The sequence below is a fragment of the Lampris incognitus genome, chromosome 6, assembly GCF_029633865.1.
Source record: "Lampris incognitus isolate fLamInc1 chromosome 6, fLamInc1.hap2, whole genome shotgun sequence".
Lineage (NCBI taxonomy): Eukaryota > Metazoa > Chordata > Actinopteri > Lampriformes > Lampridae > Lampris > Lampris incognitus.
Genome location: NC_079216.1, coordinates 59,398,305 through 59,420,253, shown reverse-complemented (window position 1 = coordinate 59,420,253; position 21,949 = coordinate 59,398,305). Strand labels below are relative to the sequence as shown.

General features: G+C 45.7%; 1 protein-coding gene across 6 annotated transcripts; it reads left to right on the top strand.

The window, feature by feature from the left end:
- Positions 1-522: 522 nt before the first annotated feature.
- On the top strand, positions 523-21,094 carry zmp:0000001167 (protein phosphatase 1 regulatory subunit 12A). 6 transcript variants are annotated; one of them, XM_056281561.1, is made up of 25 exons: positions 524-844; positions 3,952-4,082; positions 4,345-4,463; positions 6,526-6,682; positions 6,908-7,052; positions 7,199-7,273; positions 7,391-7,470; positions 8,243-8,448; positions 8,585-8,694; positions 8,834-9,028; positions 9,157-9,239; positions 9,335-9,424; positions 9,578-9,679; positions 9,778-9,879; positions 10,011-10,101; positions 10,254-10,379; positions 10,460-10,562; positions 10,703-10,806; positions 11,031-11,090; positions 11,220-11,242; positions 11,370-11,433; positions 11,537-11,641; positions 12,982-13,026; positions 14,420-14,470; positions 19,732-21,094. In XM_056281561.1, the coding sequence occupies exons 1-25, from the start codon at positions 569-571 to the stop codon at positions 19,816-19,818; spliced, it is 2,730 nt and encodes a 909-aa protein (XP_056137536.1). In that variant the 5' UTR covers positions 524-568; the 3' UTR covers positions 19,819-21,094. The 6 variants fall into 6 exon arrangements, with proteins under 6 accessions (XP_056137539.1, XP_056137541.1, XP_056137536.1 ...); XM_056281562.1 differs by having other exon boundaries at positions 525-844; positions 8,267-8,448; positions 12,976-13,026; XM_056281560.1 differs by having other exon boundaries at positions 525-844; positions 12,976-13,026.
- The last annotated feature ends 855 nt before the right edge of the window (positions 21,095-21,949 follow it).

The window sequence follows — 21,949 nt, the reverse complement described above, 5'->3', positions numbered from 1 at the left end:
AACCCCTGATTCACTGCTGTTTTGAAACGAGCTTCGCTTCGCTGTATTTGCGCCTTTTCGGCGCCGTGTCCGCCATTGTCGTGGCTTCCTCGCTCTGCCACCTGGTCGCTACGTTTTTATTGTGTGCCGCTGCCCAAAGGTCGACGCCCAGAAACGTCCCGTACACACGCAAAATAAGAAAATGCACCCAGAGCACAGGGTCTCTGCAGATTCAGACACCGCCACACAACCTCTAGTGGGTCATAAGTGATGATTGAGGGTGGGGGGGGTGTTGTTTTTCCAGAATCAGAACATAAAATCAATACACGTTGATTTTTAGGAAAATCCAACTAAATTTGCCCTAGCGGGAGATTGATTCAGTCTGACTTTATGCGTCGTCCGGAACGCAGCACAACGCTGTCAAACGTGCCCAAACGAGTCCGGGGCCGTTTTCTCCAGTTTCGCCGCCAGAGGGCGCACGTTCACAAAAAGCTCCGTCCAGAAAAAAAAAGAAAAGAAAAAAAACCGCTTCTCTCTCGCTTCTCTCTCCCCGCCGTGAGCTGAATCTGTCCGGGACAGACCAGGGAAGATGGCGGCGACTGATCGCTCCCGGTCCGAAGCTGCCAAACAGCGGCGGCAGGACCAGCTGCAGCGCTGGATAGGCTCCGAGACCGACCGGACGGGACCGGACACGCGTGGGGACACGTCGGGATGTGCTCCGCGGCGGGCCAAGGTCCGGTTCGCCCAGGGGGCCGTGTTCATGGCCGCCTGCTCCGCCGGAGACCGGGAGGAGGTGGCGGCGCTGCTCGGACAGGGAGCCGACGTCAACCACGCCAACATAGACGGGCTGACGGCGCTCCATCAGGTAGGGAAGTTCGGCCCCGCGCGGTCGCTGCTCTTGTCGGAGGTTTTAACGGTCGTTGATACGGGACGGGCGGAGTCTCCCGGGAGGCTGCGAACATGAAACGATCCTCGCCGGCGGCTGCTTCCATGGAGTAAAACAAGCAAGTGGAAAGAAATAAACTGTCGTTTTTGTTGTTGTGTTGTGTTGTGTGCAACGAGGGTGTCAGAGATGTCTCCCAAAACGTTATTATGCTTATGGGGGGGGGGGGCATCGCTTGCACACGTAGGTTGGCTCGTCCGCGCTGCGGCGTTACGGCTCCGCTTCTCCCTCAGGTTTTTGGGAGCGAACCGGCTGAAAAAAAAAAGAAAAAGAAGAAAAAAAGAAAAAGGGGGGAAAAAAAGAAAAAGCTGTTCCATCTGCAGTGACTCACTGGCGTTACTAAAACGGGCAAGTGAAACGGCCAAGAGTACCGAGAGATGATGGTGTGTGGGGTGGAGGGGGGTGGTGGTGGTGGGGGGGGGGGACGTTTTCTTCGGCTTATCTCCGTTGTGAGGCTGCTCCGTCCCGTCCCGTGATGTTTTCTCAAGGCAGAGAGCAAAGTAAACACAGCGAGCTGCGACTGAGGCACGTCCATCGCCGGGTCGAGAGAGGATCGGGGGGGGGGGGGTTAATGGCATCGCCGCACCGTATGGGTTGATAGGGGGGGGGATCATTGGGTGATTGCAAATTTTTATTTTTTGGGACAATATTGCGTCCCCAATTACTTGTGAGTTGTCCAACGACTGAGCCAAATACTACCCCACCCCACCCCACCCCCCACCTCCCCCACCCACAGGGGCTACACATCTTTCTGTCATCTTACAGCGCCGACGCGGAGCAACCTGTGTTCCCCTCCCCTTAACGCCAGAGAGGTCGGCGCGAGTCTGGACATCGTCGCTTGTCACGCGAAGCCTCGGCGATGCGGTACCCCCCCCCCCCCGCTTTTGTCACGCCGCGTGTGGTAAACACGTGGCTCTCCTTTTACATACAGTAGGAGCGCAGGGACGTGGATCGGAACGACATCTGACCGTATCCAGTTTACCAGATTATTGTGACTCAGTTTGCCTCCCCTCCCTCCCCCGAAATAGTACATGCTGCTGTCGGACAGTGCTAGAAGAAACTCTTGTTTTGATAATGCCCCCACCCCCCCTCACCACCCCCACCCCCCCCACACACACACACACACACTATGAAAAAGGTTACCAAATAAAGATGCCGTGCTGCCCATAGATTTCCCATCCCACTTCTGTTTTGATGAGTGATCGACAATATCTGTGCCGTCAGTCAGCCTCCCCGTGCATCCTACTGTCACCCGGTGTGGTCCCTCGACCGCTGTCCATCCCTTACTCTGCTGTTGCTTACTGGTCGCCTGGCAACTAGAATTAAATATAGGCCTACGCTCTCTAAACTTTCCATCGCATCCATCCAAAGGCTTTCTGTCGTCCCCCCCCTTGCTGCTCTCCCTTCTTTCTTTCTCGCTCTTGTCCCTCTCTCCTTTTCTCCTCTGTCTCCCTCTTTCTTTGCCAAATTCCCCTGGTAGGGACTTCAGGGATTTCAGATGAAGAAATGGAAAACATTCCTCAAAACTGCACAAGTTTCTTGTTGTCAAAGGCGATTTCCACAATGAGTCACTTGATGACCCAGTGACGGGCTACCAGAAGAGTGTGTACCCTCATGACATGGGGGGTGGAAGAAATGTTGTGTCCTCTGTTCATTCAGCTGAGAGTACCCGCTTGTTAAAGAGGGTTCCCCCTCCGCTGCAAATTAACTCTGGGCTTTTATACATTTCTGCCTGTGGAGAGTACAATATTTGTCATGGGGGTCTTAAAGTTGGTGGGGTTTTTTTTCTTCCTAATTATCCCCTTTACTACCTGTGTTGACTAATTATCTCACATTATGAAGGAGAGTGGGGACCTAAGTAGCTTAGTTGATTTAGCCCAAAAGCAAAGCCTCTTAGGGGGCTTAGGACAGGCCTGACAGACAAGGCTCTCCGGCTCGGTACGTTCGTTCTCTATCGTCACTGGCTGCTGTGCCGCGAGCAGTGCAAACTGTCAATTTTGAATTTTAAGTGTAAATAAATTAAACCACGGTCACAGTAGGGGACATGGCAATGTGTTCTGAGAAATCAGTTCACCCTGTAAGTAAGCGCTACAAACCAGGCACAGGTACAAAACATTTTCAGTCATCATGTCTATCTGAGGACATATTGAGAAACATCCCCATAATGGATAAAAATCAGATGAAAATAACAGACTAATCAATAATACTACAGATCTGATTCCTGGCATGGCATACCAATAAAAACCAATGACTGATTGACTTACACTAAATATTTATTGAAAAATAGATGTAGCAGATAAGACAATAAATATTAATTGAAAAGTAGATATGGTATAGTCATCTCTTTTAAACATCAGTATAGCCATTGCTATGAGGAAGGCTATATTTTGTTAGGGTTGATTCTGTCTATCTTTGTAGTTTTATAGGTATTTGAAGAGCTATTGTTCATATAAAGAGGCTCTTTACAAGTTTAAGGTTCAGTCTCAACTTTCATATCTAATATTGTAGTGATCCCCATAAATATTGGCTAAAATTAAATCAACATATCAGAAGACCATGGGGTTGTCACGGGATGCATCTTGGGGTTTGTGTGAGGTGACTCACATGAGATCTTTGCTGCAGCTAGCCCAAGGAGAAGCAACTAGATGGATAGGCTGTTTCTTCTACAACCACAGAATAACCATTTGGGGAGGAAACTTCAGGGCGTTTAGCAATCCTCTGAGCTGATAATCATCACAACAAGTAGACAGAGTAGTCATTGTTTTTACTCGAAAGAGAAATAAAATACATTTTATGACTGTCTTTTTGTTTTACTGGAGACCAAAATCAGTAGAGTGTGGAAGTCAAACAGAGCAGGAAAAAATATCCCGAAATAATATGGCCTACATAGTTTACGACCTTACCCACAAAGTATGCAGCTCTTCTCCCAAGGCAGCAGCCTTCTCTCATACTATCGGTTGTCAGTATGTTAATGTGTTTCTGATATAGCGATCTGTAATGCACATCTTTGTGTCTGTGTCCTCTGGCAGGCCTGTATCGATGAGAATGCTGAAATGGTACAGTTTTTGGTGGAGAATGGGAGTGAAGTCAACCGGGGGGACAACGAGGGCTGGACTCCTCTCCATGCAGCTGCCTCCTGCGGCTTCATCCAGATCGCCAAGTGAGTTTTGGCTGTCGTCACAATGTCTTAGTAGGGAGGCACAACATTTTAACAGACTGTGAGTGTTTCCATTATGAACAAAAACACTTGGCCCCACGTTAGATATTTATCCGTGTTCAAAAAAACTGAACATTACTAAAATCTACATCAATGTGAGATGATATTGATGGGACAATATATTGGCAATATTCTTGTCAACTTTTATATTTCAGCTGTACTATCAATTTTATACTCTGTGTTCACTATAGGATTCTTGTTGCAGGTACTTGATAGAGCATGGTGCACATGTTGGGGCCGTGAACAGTGAAGGAGAGCTTCCTCTGGATGTGGCCTCTGAGGATGCTATGGAGAGACTCCTCAAAGGAGAGATCAAAAAACAAAGTAAGAAATTGTCTTTATGCATGCTCAATAATCCAGGTAAGAAAATCGCAGAAAGTAAGAAATTGTGTACTGAAGTTCACTTCTCAGCACAAGACCTATGAGGCACACTTTACTGCCTGCAGGAGAATTTGCCATGCCAGCAGTTAAAGCAGTAAATCCTCGATTCTTATCCAGAACTACTACGCAACAGGTCAAAGAGTTGTGATTACACCCATACTCATGTGTGACGTTGACATTTTTCGGAGCTATGTTTGGTGCCATTTCACTTAGGGCTGCATAATCAGGGTTAAAACTAAAATCCAAATTATTGTCATATACTGTGATCACATTTATTAAGAGCGTTAATCTCAAGCAGTCTAAATTAAGGAACAGAATTATTTTACTGAATTTTTCAGTACTTTATATCAACGTCCTTGGTATTTTTTTAGGTACAATAGGTATTCTAATTGAAATGAAATGCTTCAATATCAGGAATCAGGAACAATTTGTAATTTCTATCATGTACTTGCATACACAAAAAAAAGAAAATTTTGTTTCACCAGCCCACAGCAGTGCAACACAAAAGATAAAAAAACATACAAAATTTCCAAAAACGACACTACCAAAAATAGAGAGAACAAAGCAAAAAAAACAACAAAAAAAAAACAACCATGAACAGTTAACAACACAGTGCAAAAATTCCACTGTCTGGAGAACGAAAGCCAGCCAGGAGGACTGTCGGAACTGCTGGTCCGCATGGGCTGGCAGTTAGCTTAGCCTGCCCCACTTCCACGTCCTGTCAGACCGCCCTTGGTGCTTCCTCTTCGGGCGCAGCTCCAGGCAGGGCCGTGGTCCAGCAGACCAGGCTCCCTCAGCCGATCCAACGCTCGCTCTCCCAGCCAGACACCTTCGACACACCTCCCCCGCACTCCACACGACGACACAAATGCAGACAAAAACACTGCACAGTCGACTCTAGGCGAGGCCGCCACCAGGCCACCTCGGTGTTTCCTCTCGGGCGTAGCATCGAGCAGGGCCATGGTCCCTGGGCCCACAGGACGCAGCAGACCAACTCTCTCAGCCATTAAATGGGGGGAAAAAAATCGAAGATCAGAATAAAAACGTCACACGATGACACAAACGTAGACGCAGACAGGTGAAGCTGCTGCACGTGAGTTCGCGCCGCCATCTTCCCACAATATTGACTATATGCCAACATTGTACTATTATTAATCTAGAAGCCAATATTGTGCCATATGAAATTAGACTATGACGAAGGCCTAATTTCAATAGAAAGACACACTGCTTGAACATTACCCTTGGTTTTATTTTATTTTATTTTTGTTCTTGTCTGTGCTTTGTAAACTGTCTATACAACATGTTGATGAATTGTGTTCATCCAATATCAGCAGTACACTATACTTACTTGAATTCATGTAAGCATAATGGAGATTGTTTGTTGTGTTTTTTTTTGTAACCATTTGGTTTCTATCATTGGGTTTTTTCAGCAGGTTTGGCATCAAAACATGAATTCACTATTATTATTATTAGTCATGTACATACCAGCTATGTTCTTCATAAATAAAATCCATTTAGAGAGCATAACAATAATAATAATAACTTTATTTATATAGCACTTTTCTAAAACAATGTTACAAAGGGGTTTAACCCATCGATAGATTTTAAGGCCTCAAATCAGTTTGCTATCTTTAAATTTTGGGTCTTGCATGCTTAGCAGATGTAACTAGAGCATTTAATTTGGCTGTAAATGGGTAAAAATAGGCAGTGAAATAGGGACAGGGACCCAATCTATTCCAAGAGTTTCTTTGGCCTCCAACTGACCCAGATTTTGACAAAGTACAAGTGAAAAATAAAATACTTATCTATTAAACACATTCTGGAGCTCTTTAATAGTCATTGACATCATAAATGGGAATTTAAGTAGTACAGCTCTGGGATATTTGATTGTCAGTTGTTTTTCCGCAATTTTAAAGGTCTTTTTTCCCTCTTTTTTCACTTTGTTTTTTGTAACTTTCGATGTGTGCATATTTTCTGCCCCTGCGCTTGTCCTTTTGTATCTCAGCCATAGATGTGGACAAGGCCCGTAAGGAGGAAGAGAGGATCATGCTCCAGGACGCCATGGGGGTATTGGCAGGAAGTGGTGCTCTCACGCCTCACCCGAACACCAAGGCCACTGCACTCCATGTGGCTGCTGCTAAGGGCTACATTGAAGTTCTGAAGTGAGGATCAGTTCACACACAAAGCAAGAAGTGACATCTTAATAGCGTTTGGGTATATTTTTGGTATCGCAGCAGGTTTTCTTCATAGCCTTGTCCTTTCCCCTGGTCAACCTATTTTTTTTTTTAAATTTTTTTACTGTCCCATTTCTTCTGCTCCCATTCCTTTGTCTTTTGCCCTGCTTTAATCTTTTTTCTACCCTTCCCCATGTCCTTCCCTTGTGACAGGGTGCTGTTGCAGTGCGGGCTGGATGTGGACAGCAGGGACATTGACGGGTGGACAGCCCTGCACGCAGCGGCCCACTGGGGACAGGAGGAGGTGTGCACCCTGCTGGCTGACAACATGTGTGATATGGGTGCAGTCAACAATGTGGTGAGGGGCAAGAGCACACACACACAAACAAAGGGGAGGAAAAAAGCCTGCCTTCACATAAACTGATCAAAACATTTACCATTGGAAAAAAATCATGCGTCTTTCCCCTGTGTCAAATCATCTAGCATGAATTGTCTTTGTTGTAGGGCCAAACACCACTTGATGTTGCTGATGAGAACCTGGTGGACACTCTAGAGGAGCTGCAGAAGAAACAGAATGCTGTAAGCATGTATTCCACCAGGCTGTCCGATCCCCTGCTGTTAGTTAAACGAGATGTGATTGATTGCATTGCGGTGCCAAATGTTCAGCGTGTTGATCTGTGTTTATTTCCCCTTCAGTTGCGCTCCGAGAAAGAGAAACAGACTCCTGTTATTGAGACCAGCCCAACGATCTCCGTGGCACCAGTACGCACACGCAGGTTCGTGGCAGCACGAGGTGTCTGCATGCATGTTTTCTAAGCGTGTGTGTGAGGGTGTGAGCATGTGCCAGTGCGCTTCTGAGCTGAGTCCCGGACATTGCAGCGTACCAGCAGTTTGCATGCAGGTGTCATTAACAGCGCCAGCATTCCTTTGCACCAGTGCTGTCTCTATCCACTGAGACTGCAGTGTGAGATAGACAACCTAAAATGCACCATTGAAACTACTTTATCTGCCTTGAAGGTCAGTGGCTAGAGACACCACATGATGATATTACCCAAAATTATCCCTGCAGTATGCTTGTAAATTTGTGAAGCTTTGCACCATTGAATATAAACCAAAAATCGAGTTGACACAGGTAAAGTGATATGATTGAATTGTGGAATGTAACTTAACAATACCATATGCCTTTTTGTATTTAGAGATTTTACATTTACAAATGACAATGGAAAAATACATTTTATCCAAAATGACAAGCAATCAAAATAGGAGTTCAAACAAACTTATATTTCTATGACCACTGAGCAATTAAACATTGTAAACCGGAGAGTTGGAAAAAAAATAGAACAACAGCTAAGGAACGAAATAGGGTGGAAATTATATATATTTTTAACACTTTGCATCACGGAAAAATTACCCACTGTTCCCTGCACTGAATTATTGGTTGATTGACACATGCTGGCTTTAATTGGCTGCACATGGAATGACTGCCCTCACTGATCAGCCCCTGCATGCCACCTGTTGTTCTACTGCACCCTGGCTCCGCCCCCACAGGACCTCAATCTCTCGTATGAGCAGCAAGGAGAAGATCTGCCTCCATGAGCGGGAGAAGCACCCACCTCCAGCCCTGCAGAGCAGCCCAGCTGAGGAGGAGGAGGACGAAGGCCAGGCGGGACAGACTCAGTCCCGGACACAGGCCAAGGCCTCAAGCAGCTCCAGCTCTGAGGAGGAGAGTGAATCAGAGAGCGACACAGAGTCAGGTGAGTGAAGAGGATTGTGTTCTGTTTTCAAATTAACACTGTTGACAAGAGGAGTCTTGTCAGGATCTTAATTTGCATGTTTGTCAGATGGTTATGTTACACATTGTATCAGTAAATGATGTTGGTGCTGTTGCAGAGAAAGCCAAAAATCGAGAACTTATTAACAACTTGAACAACAAACGCAACAACGCAGCCCTGCTTGCTACCTCCATGTCAACAAGTACTACAGGAAACCAAGCTAAAAAGGCAAGTGTGGGTCAACTCTTTGGACATTGTATCTGTACATCGGATAGTGGGAAAAATGCTGCAAAAGTGTTATTTTTAATGACTATGATTTTAATAGTGGACAAATGAGACATTGATAATATTTATTGGTATGTTATAGGAACTAAGCAAGCCCCCAGCTGTTGAGGCCCCAGGCTCCTGGAGAACCTCCCTGCGGAAGGCAGGCAGCTCAGTGACGCTGGGCTCAGTTGGGGTATCTGATTCCAGCCAGGACTCCAGCAAACCTCCAGAGTCTGGCCTTGGTATGACTCGCTCGGCGTCTAGCCCCCGCCTTAGCTCAGAGCCTGATAGTAAGGTAAAATTCAAAAGCACGTGGGACTCAACTGATTCCAAAGTTGACTGAACTACAAAGAACTTTCGTTGCTTTCACATGAACGCTTGGATTATAAAGGGCTAGTAACAGATCTTGTCCCTTGACCACAGGAGCCAAGGCTTGCTCGGGTACCCCCCACTCCAACACGCAGACTTTTCAGTATTCCAGACAGCAGCACGGACAACTCTAACAGGTAAGCCTTTGTGCTCGTGTGCTAGTGAAATGCAAATCTGTTTTTTCCTGCATCGTCTCTGCATATGTGCTTTTTGTCAACCCCATGTCTCTCAGCTGGCTGAGTCGTAGCTCTTCATACACCCGCCGCCTTCATAGTCAATCAGGGAGTGACCTTGCTGGCTCCAACCCCTCCTTGCCTCGCAGGTCAGTCACGCAGCCCACAGCTCCTTTGGTGTGTGTGTGTGTGCGCACTGTTGCACAGCTTGTTGCGTTGCTCTAGTAAGTTAATGTTGCATGTTTATCTATGAATGATGGCAATATGTTTGAGATATCAGGTTGGCTGTGTCTCATCTCCAGCTCATCTTATGGAAGGAGACTGGATGACCCCAACGTGACCTCAGCCACCACAGGGACAAGCTCTATTGGACTCAGCCGCCTTAATAATTTAGTGTCCCAGAGGTACTTAAGGTTGACATGTCCGTCATGATGCAAAGTGAAGTTTTGTTTTGTTTTTTTGTTTTCTTCGCTTGCAACCCAGCATGCTCTCTCTACCCCAGACTAGCTCAGGAACAGACGGAAAAGAAGGAGCAGTCTTTCGTCACCACCTCCAACTCTGGGACTACGACCACAGGTGACTCGGAGACCAAGCAGAGACGCAAGTGAGTAAAAAGAATGGCTAGCATACTCAGTGGCTTGTGTATATAATGGGATGTTTATGGTTTAACATTTTAAATAACGTAACTGCTGTACTGCTGCTATTGCTAAGAGCATTATCTCTGCTGTTTTGTAGGTCTTATCTGACACCAGTGCGGGATGAGGAGGCAGAAGCTCAGAGGAAAGCTCGCTCCAGACATGCTCGCCAGTCCCGCCGTTCCACTCAGGTGTGTATATAAACACCTCCTGCTCAGATGTGCAGTGAAAAGTAGAGAGAACCTTTCTTGTTCTTGGTCCAGTGTTCTGATGGATCTCAGCAGTACTTTGCGTTGGCCTCAAAGACTCAAGTGTCTGTCTAATCTTTGTTTTTTATAACTAGGGGGTCACACTGACAGACCTGCAGGAGGCGGAGAAAACAATGAAGACGGACAATAAAGGGAGGGAAAACAAAAAGGAGGAGGAGAAGGAAAAAGAGGAAGCAAAACAGAAGAAGGGAGAGGAAGGGGTGAGAACAATATTTTCGAAGGCTGATGGTTGCTTTCACATCATATGTGTGACATTTCTCATTTGGAATACTGTTGACAGGAAGTAAGCTGGCGGTCTCGTATTGCCAGTCTGCAGAAGTCTGACCTGTTGGGCCTTACGCAGCCAGCTGGCACTATGCGGCCTCAGAGCGCAGACAGGAGAGGTACGCATTGCTATGTCCTTCCCTGACTCATAAATACAGTAGTTATTTGAAAAGTCCAGGTTTCACTGTGTGCTTGTTTATATGGAAAAAAAAAAAACCTGGACATGCTGTTAAGTGAGTAGTGTCTGGTTTTGTCCCAGATGCTGAGGCCAGTACAGGGGAGAGTGAGACAGAGCGGTGGGCCAGGGAGAGCAGAGAAAGGAGACGAGCTCGGGCCAGGAGGAGGGCAATGAGGTCTGGGGAGGCAAGTGCAAAACTTTATTCAACAGCTTTGATCCGGAGCTTTTATTGAAATATAGCTAAAATAGTCATGTAAAAAGTTGAAAGAAATTAATGCGATATGAGGACAATTGATCAAATGAATACTGGTGTTGGAAACAAAAGTTAAAATGAAGTGGTTATGGTTTGATATTGGAGAAGTTGTTGAGCAAGTGACAATGGTCTGTTTTGGTCTATTTACTTCCACAGAGTGATGACAATGATCCCAGTGGAGAGGAAGAGTTTTCAGGCAGCGGGGCGGATCCACAGGTTGGTATGCATAAAAAGTGCGTGTGTGTGTGTGTGTGTGTGTAAACCTGTATTTCTGTGTCTATTTTTGGGTATCCTGTGGTATGGAATCCTGACCATTACTGTGTTGCATGTTCTCCCTGTAAACAGGCAGACCAGCACTCAAGCTTCAGGTATGTCTCCATTTTTCTCAGACATATTATTAAACTTTCTTTTTTTTTCAAACCTGCCCCCCTTAATCTGTTTAGCCTACTGTGGCCACTATGCTGTCACTGACTTGTTTTCTTGTGGTCTGTTCAGATCTGGTGTGTCCTATAACGACTGTATTCAGGGAGTCAGTACTGAGACCCAGGACTATAAGAAGGTAAACGGACACAAGAGGCCTGATGATATTAAGGTCAAATCTTTCTCTTTCTAATTATTTGTGTGTGTGTGTGTGTGTGTGTGTGTGTGTGTGTGTGTGTCAGCTGTTTGAAGACGTTTCCAGGGAGAACAGCCAACTCCAGTCTCAGCTGCAGGACACCCAGAGGATTGTCAGTCAGACCAGGATAGACCTGGAGAAAGCCACACAGGTGAAACTCGTTAAGCTGTTGACAAATTTTGACACTAGCTATATTTACATGCAGCAATCTGACTGACGGCTCAATCTGTAAGATTAACCTTCATGTGAACATCCAGATTGGAAGAGAGTTATCCGAGCAAGCGTATCAGATTTGAAAATTCCATCAGATTTGGAAAAAGGGGATAGGCTCCAGCGACCCTGAGAGCAGGATAAGCAGATCCGATAGTGGATGGATGGATGGGTTTACAGCATTTGACGATCTGTTAACTAGCCATATAAATGGTTGAGTCTGACTACTTTCTCAATCTGGATGATTGTGTACTTTTTGCGCATGACGATTTGCGTCGCTGTCGACAAGCAACAATAAACATAGTGGCTTGTGGTAAGAACTGGTCTGTGGAAGGGACAAACTTTTTTGGGGGGGAGGGGGGATTTTTCTCCCCAATTGTACCCGGCCAATTGCCCCACTCTTGCGAACTGTCCCGATCACTGCCTCACCCCCTCTGCTGATCTGGGGAGGGCTGCAGACTACCACATGCCTCCTCCGATACATGTGGAGTTGCCAGCCGCTTCTTTTCACCTGACAATGAGGAGTTTCGCCAGGGGAACGTAGTGCATGGGAGGATCACATTGTTCCCCCTCCCCCTGGACAGGCACCCCGACCGACCAGAGGAGGCGCTAGTGCAGCGACCAGGACACATACCCACATCCGTCTTCCCACCTGCAGACACGGCCAATTGTGTCTGTAGGGATGCCCAACCAGAGGTAACACGGGGATTCGAATCGCCGATCTCCGTGTTGGTAGGCAATGGAATAAACCACTACGCTACCCAGGTGCCCGGAAGGGACAAACTTTATGCTGCAACATAGTTGAGCTTACTACTGTAGCCTATTCGTGTTAATTAGAGAGAGGATGTACATGTGCGCTTCCCTGCAAAACGGGTTACAATATAAATTAGTGAATTTGAGGTTTAATCTCATTAAATATTGGTGTGTCTATTTCTGTGTCGACAGGGCTCGTGGGGTAACTTGATGCTAAATGCCATTCTGCTTGCGCAGAAGTTTTGTTTAGACTGCATTATTGCACAATGGATACTTTGAACAGATCGCTGTGTTGGGTGAACATGTATGTTCATTTGGAAGAGAAACTCTCTGCATGTAAATCTAGCTACTGTGAACATCCTTACACAAGTGTTAAGCTTGCCCAGCAGTTGAACACAAGGCTCAGGTAAGACCATCTAATGCTGATCATTTATTCATGCATGCACATCTTCTACTGAATATGTAACTGTACTTATGTGACACTAATTTTAATGTTGCGTGATATATTCTTGTATTCAAAAGAGACAGGAGCGCTTCACTGACTGTTCAGCCCTGCTGGAACTGGAGAAGAAGGTATGCATGGCTGTTTATTGGATTTACAGGGATACCTGGGCATGTTTTTAACCTAAATCTTGTTTTCCTGTATTTGGGAGTCTAACCCAGTGACAGGTAGCAGAACCTTTTAAATTGATTCAGTATTGAACAAGCTGGCAGTCAGCCGACTGATGTGCTTCTTTGGGGCAATAGTGCTTGACAAAAATTATTTGTTTATTTTTTGGCACATACAAGCTCAATGTGTCAAGAAGTGTCTGAAAACACCTTCTGCAATGAAAAGACAGTGAGCGCAGTCATTCATTCATTCATTCATCTTCAGCTGCTTCTCCGGGGTAGGGTCGCAATGGCAGCAAGCTAAGTATGGCCCTCCAGACGTCCCTGTCCCCAGCAACGCCCTCCAGCTCCTCCTGGGGGGATCCCAAGGCGTTCCCAGGCCAGATTGGACATGTAGTCTCTCCAGTGAGTTCTGGGTCTACCCCGGGGTCTCCTCCCAGTTGGCCGTGCCTGGTAACCCTCCAAAGGAAGGCGCCCAGGGGGCATCCTAATCAGATGCCCGAACCACCTCAACTGGCTCCTTTCGACGCGAAGGAGCAGCAGTTCTACTCCGAGCTTCCTCCAGATGTCTGAGCTCCTCACCCTATCTCTAAGGCTGAGCCCAGACACCTTAGAGAGGAAACTCAATTCAGCCGCTTGTATCCGTGATCTCACCCTTTCGGTCACTACCCGAAGCATGAGGGTTGGAACGAAGATTGACTGGTAAATTGAGAGCTTTGCCTTCCGGCTCAGCTCCTTCTTCACCAGCAGTCTTCACCAGCAGAGTGAGTGCAGTCATTGACCTTTTTTTTTTTGCACTTCTCTCAGAGCCACTTATGCCTCCACTGTTGTCTTCCTGTCATCCTCACTCCTCGCAGGATTACAGAGTGCGACTTCTGCTCCAAGTTAGAAATATATTATCTATATAATTCCATGATTGATATCGAGGCCAAGGCTCTTTAGTCTCTTCTCATATTATTGAGCCCATTGGAGCCAAAAAAAGCTCTCTTAATGGATGTTGTTTGATGAATGGTATTGCCTTGAAGGATTACGTTGCAGCTTGATGCGCTGCAGCCTGCTGATGCCAGCTTCCTCAATACTGAGTCAGTTTGAAAGATTCTGCTACTCATTGCTCGGTTTGACTCCTTAATGATAGGAAAATAGAGCTTAGGTTAAAAAATACTGGCGTTTCTTTCCCTTTAACTGTTTGTACTGCTATAACAAGCATACTTTTGCCAGCTCTGCCTACCTCCACCCATACCTTTTTGCATCATATTTGTACTTCTACATCCCACTTGTTCATTCTTCCCTCTGTCCCCTCCTCCATATCCTCTTTACGTGCCTCCACCCTGACCCACACCTTTCTCCATGGCATCAGGAGCGGAGATTGTTGGAGCGCCGCGTTGCAGAGCTGGAAGAGGAGTTGAAGGTGAGTGAGCGGAGGCAGGGGTGAGATTAGACTACAGCCACCATTGATTTGCATGCTCATACCTCCTTAGCTTGCTTTAGCACAGTGGTTTTCAAGCCAGTCCTTGGGGACCCCCAGTGCTGCTGCTGGCTTTCTGTTTTGCCAGGTAGTTAATTAAATTCACCTGATGTGTCAGGTATTCCCGACATCTCATTGGAGGCTAGAACTGTCACAACGGTTCGAATGTAACTGCCTGGCGAAACAGGAAACGAGCTTTTCTATCTCAAGGACCAGCTTGAAAGCCACTCCTTTACCAAATACAAATCTCCAGAACTGTTGCAATGTAGTAGCCCAATTCTTTTATTAAGTATGTCCTCAGATTTTTCTGTAAGGGTTGGATGTAGATGTTTATATCATATTTAAGGAAATGGGGTCATAGTTATCCTGCCAAATGACCACCTTTTTAAAAGGGGTCTCGCCTATAATACGCGTGTGCTCTATTTTGGGTCAGCCATTTAGACAGGCGAAACAGATTAATAAATCTTAAGTAGTACTTACCAAATATTATTGTAATTTCTGTAGCAGATTATTAATGTAATTTCTGAAAGTCCTATTTACCGTTTTAAACTGTACATCTTGGAAAGGTGAATCAGTCGATCTGGACACAACGTTTACTGGGAGAAACGTTTCATCACTCATCCAAGGCACTTCGTCAGTCTCCGCTGACTGCAGGTGTCCCCAAGCTTATAAACAGCACAGTTGCATAACGACCAAAACCAACGATTGTTTCATATGCAAATAGACGTGACCATTAACTACAGTTTCAGTGGCCATGTGTACTATTCACAGAGGATTTGGGAATGTTTGCAGTCACAGCATTGTAAGATGGTGACAGATGTACTCTTAGGCGCCCCCTCGGTTTAGTGATGGTCATTTCCTCTTCACATAGATGGCCTCTTTGACTCCCCGTTCAAACCAGCGTTCCTCCCTATCAAGGATGTGCACATCCTCATTGTTGAAAGAGTGGCCACTGGCCTGTAATTGGGTATAGACTGCGGAGTCCTGGTCAGATGCGTCGGCTCTTCTGTGTTGTGCCAGCGTCTGTTTGGTTTTTGAGATGTACAAGTCCCGACAACTCTCCTGGCACTTAACAGCATATGCTATATTGCTCTGCTTGTGCCGGGGGGCCCGATCGTTGGGGTGGACCAATTTCTAGCACAGCGTGTTTTGGGGCTTGAAAGCAACAGCGATGGGGTGTTCGGAAAATACGCATCTCAACTGTTCGGACACTTCCGCCACATACCGCTACTGGTCACGACTGGTTTACACTTAGGCAGCATCTTCCTGGCTTGCCAAAGCCAGGAAGATGCCCATACAGTGCACTATCTGATGGAAGAGAGGAGAAGGACAACAGCTGCCTAGGCGTAAACCAGTGCTGATTCTGTGTGTGGCGGGAATGTCCGAACAGTTGAGGATTGCCAGGACTTGTACATCGGGAAAACCAAACAGACGCTGACCAAGAGGATGGCACAACACAGAAGAGCTAACGCATCAGGCCAGGACTCCAGTCTACACCCATCTACAGGCCAGGGGCCACTCTTTCAGGGATGAGGACGTGCACATCCTTTATAGGAAGGAATGCTGGTTTGAACGGGGAGTCAAAGAGGCGATCTATGTGAAGGGGGAATGACCATCCCTGAACCGGGGGGGGGGGCTAAGAGTACATATGTCGCCATCTTAAAATGCTGGGATTATAACATTACCTAATCCTCTGTGAATAGTATACATGGTCATTAAAACTAGTTAATGGTGACGCATATTTGCATATGAAACCAATCGTCGGTTTCGGTCATTATGTAACTGTGCTGTTTTATACGGTTGGGGGAAACCTGCAGTCAGCTGAGACTGACGAAGTCCCCTGGATGAATGATGAAACGTTTCTGCCACTAAACGTTGTGTCCAGATGAATTGACTCACGTTTCTGTGATTTCCTTACCTGGATTATTGAGCATGCATGAAGACATCTACAGCTTGGGCTATAAATGGCTTTCAGGGTGAGGTACAGACTTGCTTTATGGGTATTTTCATTAAACCCTCATACTGGCTGCTATAACCAGGTTATCTCTTTGCACATGTCAGTCTATCGTTGGTAAGGCTTCAGCTATAGACCGTTTTACAGTTGGTAAACAGTGATCACGTGATTTAGTATGCACGCACATTTTGGCAGCAAAAAAATTGATTTTATTATTTGCGACCATACAATTGTATGCTATAACCTATTATTTATGCTACAATATAACTTCTATTTGTTATGATAGCCACTTATGTATTTATCTAGACTCGTTTTATTGCTTGTAGCCACAATCTCCGCCTGTTTGCATTGAACGGTCTTTTCCCCAATGGAATGCGGTAGAAATTAATACCTTTAGTTTTGCTGGACCTGTTCTGGCAACCCACAACACAACGAGATGACCTTTTAAAAATGTAAATATCAGTCGATCAAAAATCCACTTGCACCCTGCATTGATTGGAGATGGAGATGTCTCTTTTGCTGCCAAAATGCACGTGCATACTATGCGTGACGTAGGTCATAAAAGGGTCTATGACATATGACTTTAAACTGCTCTTAAAGCTGAAATCCTGCTGCTGGCCAGCAGGTTTGTCAGATCAAGCTCACTGAAGCTCTTAAACAGAAACTACAACATCAGTAAGTTAAAACCCATCTTAAACCATGTTATTCTTTGCACTGGTGGGGACGGTACACATGCAACAGTACTGGTTACTGTCATATTGTTGCCCACCCAAAGAACTCAGTATGGGGGCAGCAGCTATGGACCTGTCCGTCTGTTCGCCACACTTGTACTCTGTGTCCTCCACAAGGTAGATCTAAAAGCATCGACAGATGTAGAGAATAACGAATGGGTCATCTCTGCCATCGTGCTCTCATGTTACACGGGCGGAAGGTTTTATAGTGCTTCGCTAAACTAACTGGGAGCTGATCGACGCATCCCAAGTAGGGACGACATGATTGATGGTGGACCGTTTCAAATGGAGCTTCTGGATTTGGATTAGTCCAGCAACAATGCAGTATCACCATGGGTGTCTAAATTTAAATTACAATTTTCAAGATTGTAGTATTTTAAGGGAATAGTTTGGATTGTTTTTGAAGTCTATCCCTGTTATATACTCTCTACCCGTTAATACATAGGTTTCATTTTCGCAGTCATCCATCCTCTTCCTCATATTGAAAAAGGACCTCCTAGCCCGTACAGCAGCTCAGTACATTGAGATCCTTTGTAGGTGTGCAGAGTAGCCTTGACCACAAATCTGGCGCCTATAACTTTTTGCAAAATCAGTGAACACCCGTTTTGAACACATTTGGTAATAGCTTAGGGTCTCGCCTTCTCATGGGCTGGTGTGATGGTTTTCAGAGGTCCTTGGCTATATCAAAGATATCTTCTTCTTTTTTATGCTAACTGCCTGTGAGTCGCCTAAACCAGACGATATGCGCTTGCGCGAGCAACAAATCCAGCAACCCCTAAGTTAGTCGTCATCATGGCTTCTTAAATTTTACATTTTTTTTTAAATGTAGCCGTGACGGACCAAATTCTGATTTTGAGTATGTGTGTGTATATGTATATATATATAAAACCAAAGAGTTCTGAAAACCATCCTAGCAACCAATGTGAAGATAAGACCTTAGGGTATTACTGAATATGTTTAAAATTAATGTCCAGGGGCTTTGGGGTAGCATAGCAGTCTATTTCGTTGCCTACCAACATGGGGATCGCCAGTTCGAATCCCTGTGTTACCTCTGGCTTGGTCAGGCGTCCCTACAGACACGATTGGCCGTGTCAGCATGTGGGAAGCCAGATCAGGGTACGTGTCCTGGTCGCTGCACCAGCGCCTCCTCTGGTCGGTCGGGGTGCCTGTTTGGGGGGGAATAGCGTGATCCTCCCATGTGCTACATTCCCCTGGCGAAACGCCTCGTTGCCAGGTGAAAAGAAGTGGCTGGCGACTCCACATGTATCGGAGGAGGCATGTGGTAGTCTGCAGCCCTCCCCGGATCAGCAGAGGGGGTGGAGCAGCACCCGGGACGGCTCGGAAGAGTGGGGAAATTGGCCGAATACAATTCGGAGAAAAAGAGGGAAAAATCCAAAGGAAAAAAAACTCATGTCCAGCGAGTTGGTGAAATATATAGAGGCCAGAAAGTGCTAGAATTTTCTAACAGCTGCTTTCTCTGCGTAATACTTGACCCTGTATGGGTTGAGCAGCTTCATCTTGCCATCTGCAGTTTGCTGCAATTAATGGGGGACAAATCCACAGTCTTTGTTCAGTGCAAAGAATACCACTCCACGGTGCAGCCAAAGCTAACACGATGCTACAGCAGTCTATCATGGTGAATTCGAGTGGTTGTTTTTATTGCTAAATTCCCGCTTACTGTTTGCTGTGCCGTGGCGGAGGGAGTCCTGCTGGTACTCGCCTGTAGGCTGTGTGGCAAGAAGCATTTTAGTGAAGAACCGTAACTGTCCCTAAACTGGGAATTTTTAAAATGACCACTATGAGTGACTGACTGCTGTAGGTAGCACAATGTTGGATTCGGCTTAACTGCAGTTTTTTTCCCTCCACTTAACAAGGATTGTGGATTTGCCCACCATTAATTGCATTGAACTGTAAATGGGTAGCTGGAGCTTTGTGTCTAGTATGAAGAAAAGGGTGGATGACTATGATTAGAAATCTACCTATGTACTACATGATTGGTTAGTAAAATGGGAATAGATTTAAAAAAAAAAAACCTGAGCTATTCCCTTTGCACTTGTGCTCATTTTGCACCAATCCTGTTTTCAGCACTCCCCAGATGGACTGATAATGGAAATTCAATGATCTCCACTTGAACCTGTCACGACAACATTTCACATCCAGTCCTAAGATTTTATCAGACATTAACATGCCATTGAGTTACGCTTACAAGGCTCACTGCATCACGTTGTGCCATTTAGTTTTGACGTTGGCATTTTACTATGATTAACATTATGTACCAGCTCGCATGAAATGGAGAACAAGCTCATTAACTTTCGAAACGGGGCCAACAAATGTGTCTTGACTGTCTCAGTGCCCTGAGACGTGTATACAAATGAGACGTGTATACAAATGCACTTATAATGAATTGCTTTTCCTGGAAAGTGTCCCATTTCAAATCTAATATCCAAAAACAAACTGGCAAGATTAAATTACTGTTCCACCGTTTTGAAAGTGTTTTCACGTTATGCCATTTTCTTCAGGTCTTGGGTGACTTGAGAGCTGACAACCAGCGTCTTAAAGATGAAAATGGAGCACTGATCCGTGTCATCAGCAAGCTCTCCAAATAGCCGAGGAGGAGAGAAAGACGCAAGGAGCATGCAGGGAACAACACCCCCCCCCTCCTCCTCCCTCCATCCATCTGTCTCCTCTCCCTTCCCTCCACACATTCCTCCCAGTGCCAAAGAGTGAGAGAATTGGGTGGGTGGGCAGACAAAGGGGGGGACCAGAACGTCACATAAATGAGCACCATAGCTTGATTGTGATGATTCTCTGTAGTGTGGAACATTTTTGAGAGTGGCTTTTTGTGTGCCTTAATTCCCATTTCTCACCAGCCAATGGCATCATCAGTGGCTGTGGCCATCGGCTCCCACAGGAGCAACATGAGACTTGACAACAGCCAAACGCCTGGGGGCTTGTGAACGGCAAGGGAAACGAAAAACAAAAAAACTCTGGTTGTGCATCGTCGGTCCACTAATATGCACACATTTGTGTTCATTACATACAGCTGATGCATGTTCCACAAGTACCTATGGCATCTTGGTCCTCATAGCTCCCACTTAGTATTTATTTTTTTGTGAACACGTCACACCACATATTCACAAATTTACCCCACAATTTACTAACAATTGTAGCCCCACTTTAACCTATCTAGAAATGCACTAAAGGCTTCGGTGTAGTCTATTGAAACAACCCTGACTTGCGGTTTTCTCTGAAACTGTGAAAACGGGGTTTTAAGTAAAACCTACTCATCACTGTCATTCATCAATGAAAAAGTCCCCGACCACACAGGAAGTCCGTGAAACTCTGGGTAATTTCATTCCACATGCAAATGTTTGAACCCACCTACCTCTCCGCCTATGCACTTCCCCACATTTGTTTTTGTGACCACAGACGCACTCCGTGCTCTTAAAATGACCATAGAATCCAGGTCGGTCGACCACAGCACTTTACTAACTATAAAGCAATAATAAATCCACGAGGCTTTGCCTGCCCTCCAGATGACTCTTTAGAGCAACACCTTCCCTCCGTGACCTCTGTTTGAGGTACTTAGGGGGGAGAACTTACCCATAGCTGAAGGTCAAAGGTCATTGCACAATATAGAAATGGCTGTTCTGTAAAAGCCTACTATGCTATGCATTGTTTAATTCCCATTGATAAAGTTATTTTCCTATTTTTTTTTGTCAATTCCTCTCTTTTGAAGGGAGCATGGTTTTATGTACATTGTATGTGTATAAATAATGTCAGTCTTGAGTAATCTTTTCAAATGAAGTTTCACGTAGTCTTCACAGGTTGGTTTTCTAATATATTAAATGGATGACGGCACTCTAATAAAAAGTGTGTTTGTAGCAACTGTCTTGTCATATTTACATTAGCTGGGTTTTATTTTGGCTACCTTAAGCCCACCCTTCAGCGTGTCGTCGAACTGCGAAGTATCGAGTTCATGTTTAGAGGGGGCATCATATACCCACCCCAAGACAACTCTTATGGGGATACCTGGCCTTTTTTTCTGTGTCATGCTGTGGTTAAATTTATTAAGCTGCTCATTGTGATTACCTGGATGTTTTTCACTGCATCGCCCATCACCTCTTGTTACAGAATTGGGTCTACCGTATCTGGTAGCCAGACGTCCCCCAGATGGGAGGAAAGAGGTGGCAAGGGGGCTACTGCAGTAGAGACATTCTCACAGATTACTTGTCAGGAAAAAGGGACAACATGTGTTTTAACAATTATGCGGGGTGGGTGTGCCGAGCCATCGACACTGACAGGTGTACATGACATATGAGCGATGTACTTGAGAGTTGTGACATTACAGCAACCAAAAGTGCATTATAATCGGCCGATGGGAGGGCATGAGAAGCCCGGTGTCTAAAGTTCCCATCCATATGTACCAAACCATAGTGATACCGCTCCATCTGTTTGTCTTATCTGGGTGAGCAGATAGACCACTGTCCTGCAGGGATAACACCACTGACAATAAGCTGAGCTCCTAATAAGGTAGGCCAAGCTGGCCAAGGCGCTCTCTGTAAATATCCCTTAGGTCTGAGAAAGACGGGAGAGGAAGGGAGCCGAGCAGGAAGAGGGAAGCGGATGGATTGCAGCCTTATATGGGCAAAGCACTGCTTTTCCCAGGGTTTGCGGCTCTGACCCTAGGCAAGTTGCCAGTAGGGGCGCAGACGGCAACGCAGCGCCACCTACTGG

Excerpts from the sequence above, each read along its gene's own strand:
- zmp:0000001167 (XM_056281560.1), top strand. The coding sequence starts at position 569 with ATGGCGGCGACTGATCGCTCCCGGTCCGAAGCTGCCAAACAGCGGCGG. Across the intron at positions 6,683-6,907 it reads GGCTACATTGAAGTTCTGAA|GGTGCTGTTGCAGTGCGGGC; the intron begins GTGAGGATCAGT and ends CCCTTGTGACAG. Across the intron at positions 9,240-9,334 it reads AGCACGGACAACTCTAACAG|CTGGCTGAGTCGTAGCTCTT; the intron begins GTAAGCCTTTGT and ends CATGTCTCTCAG.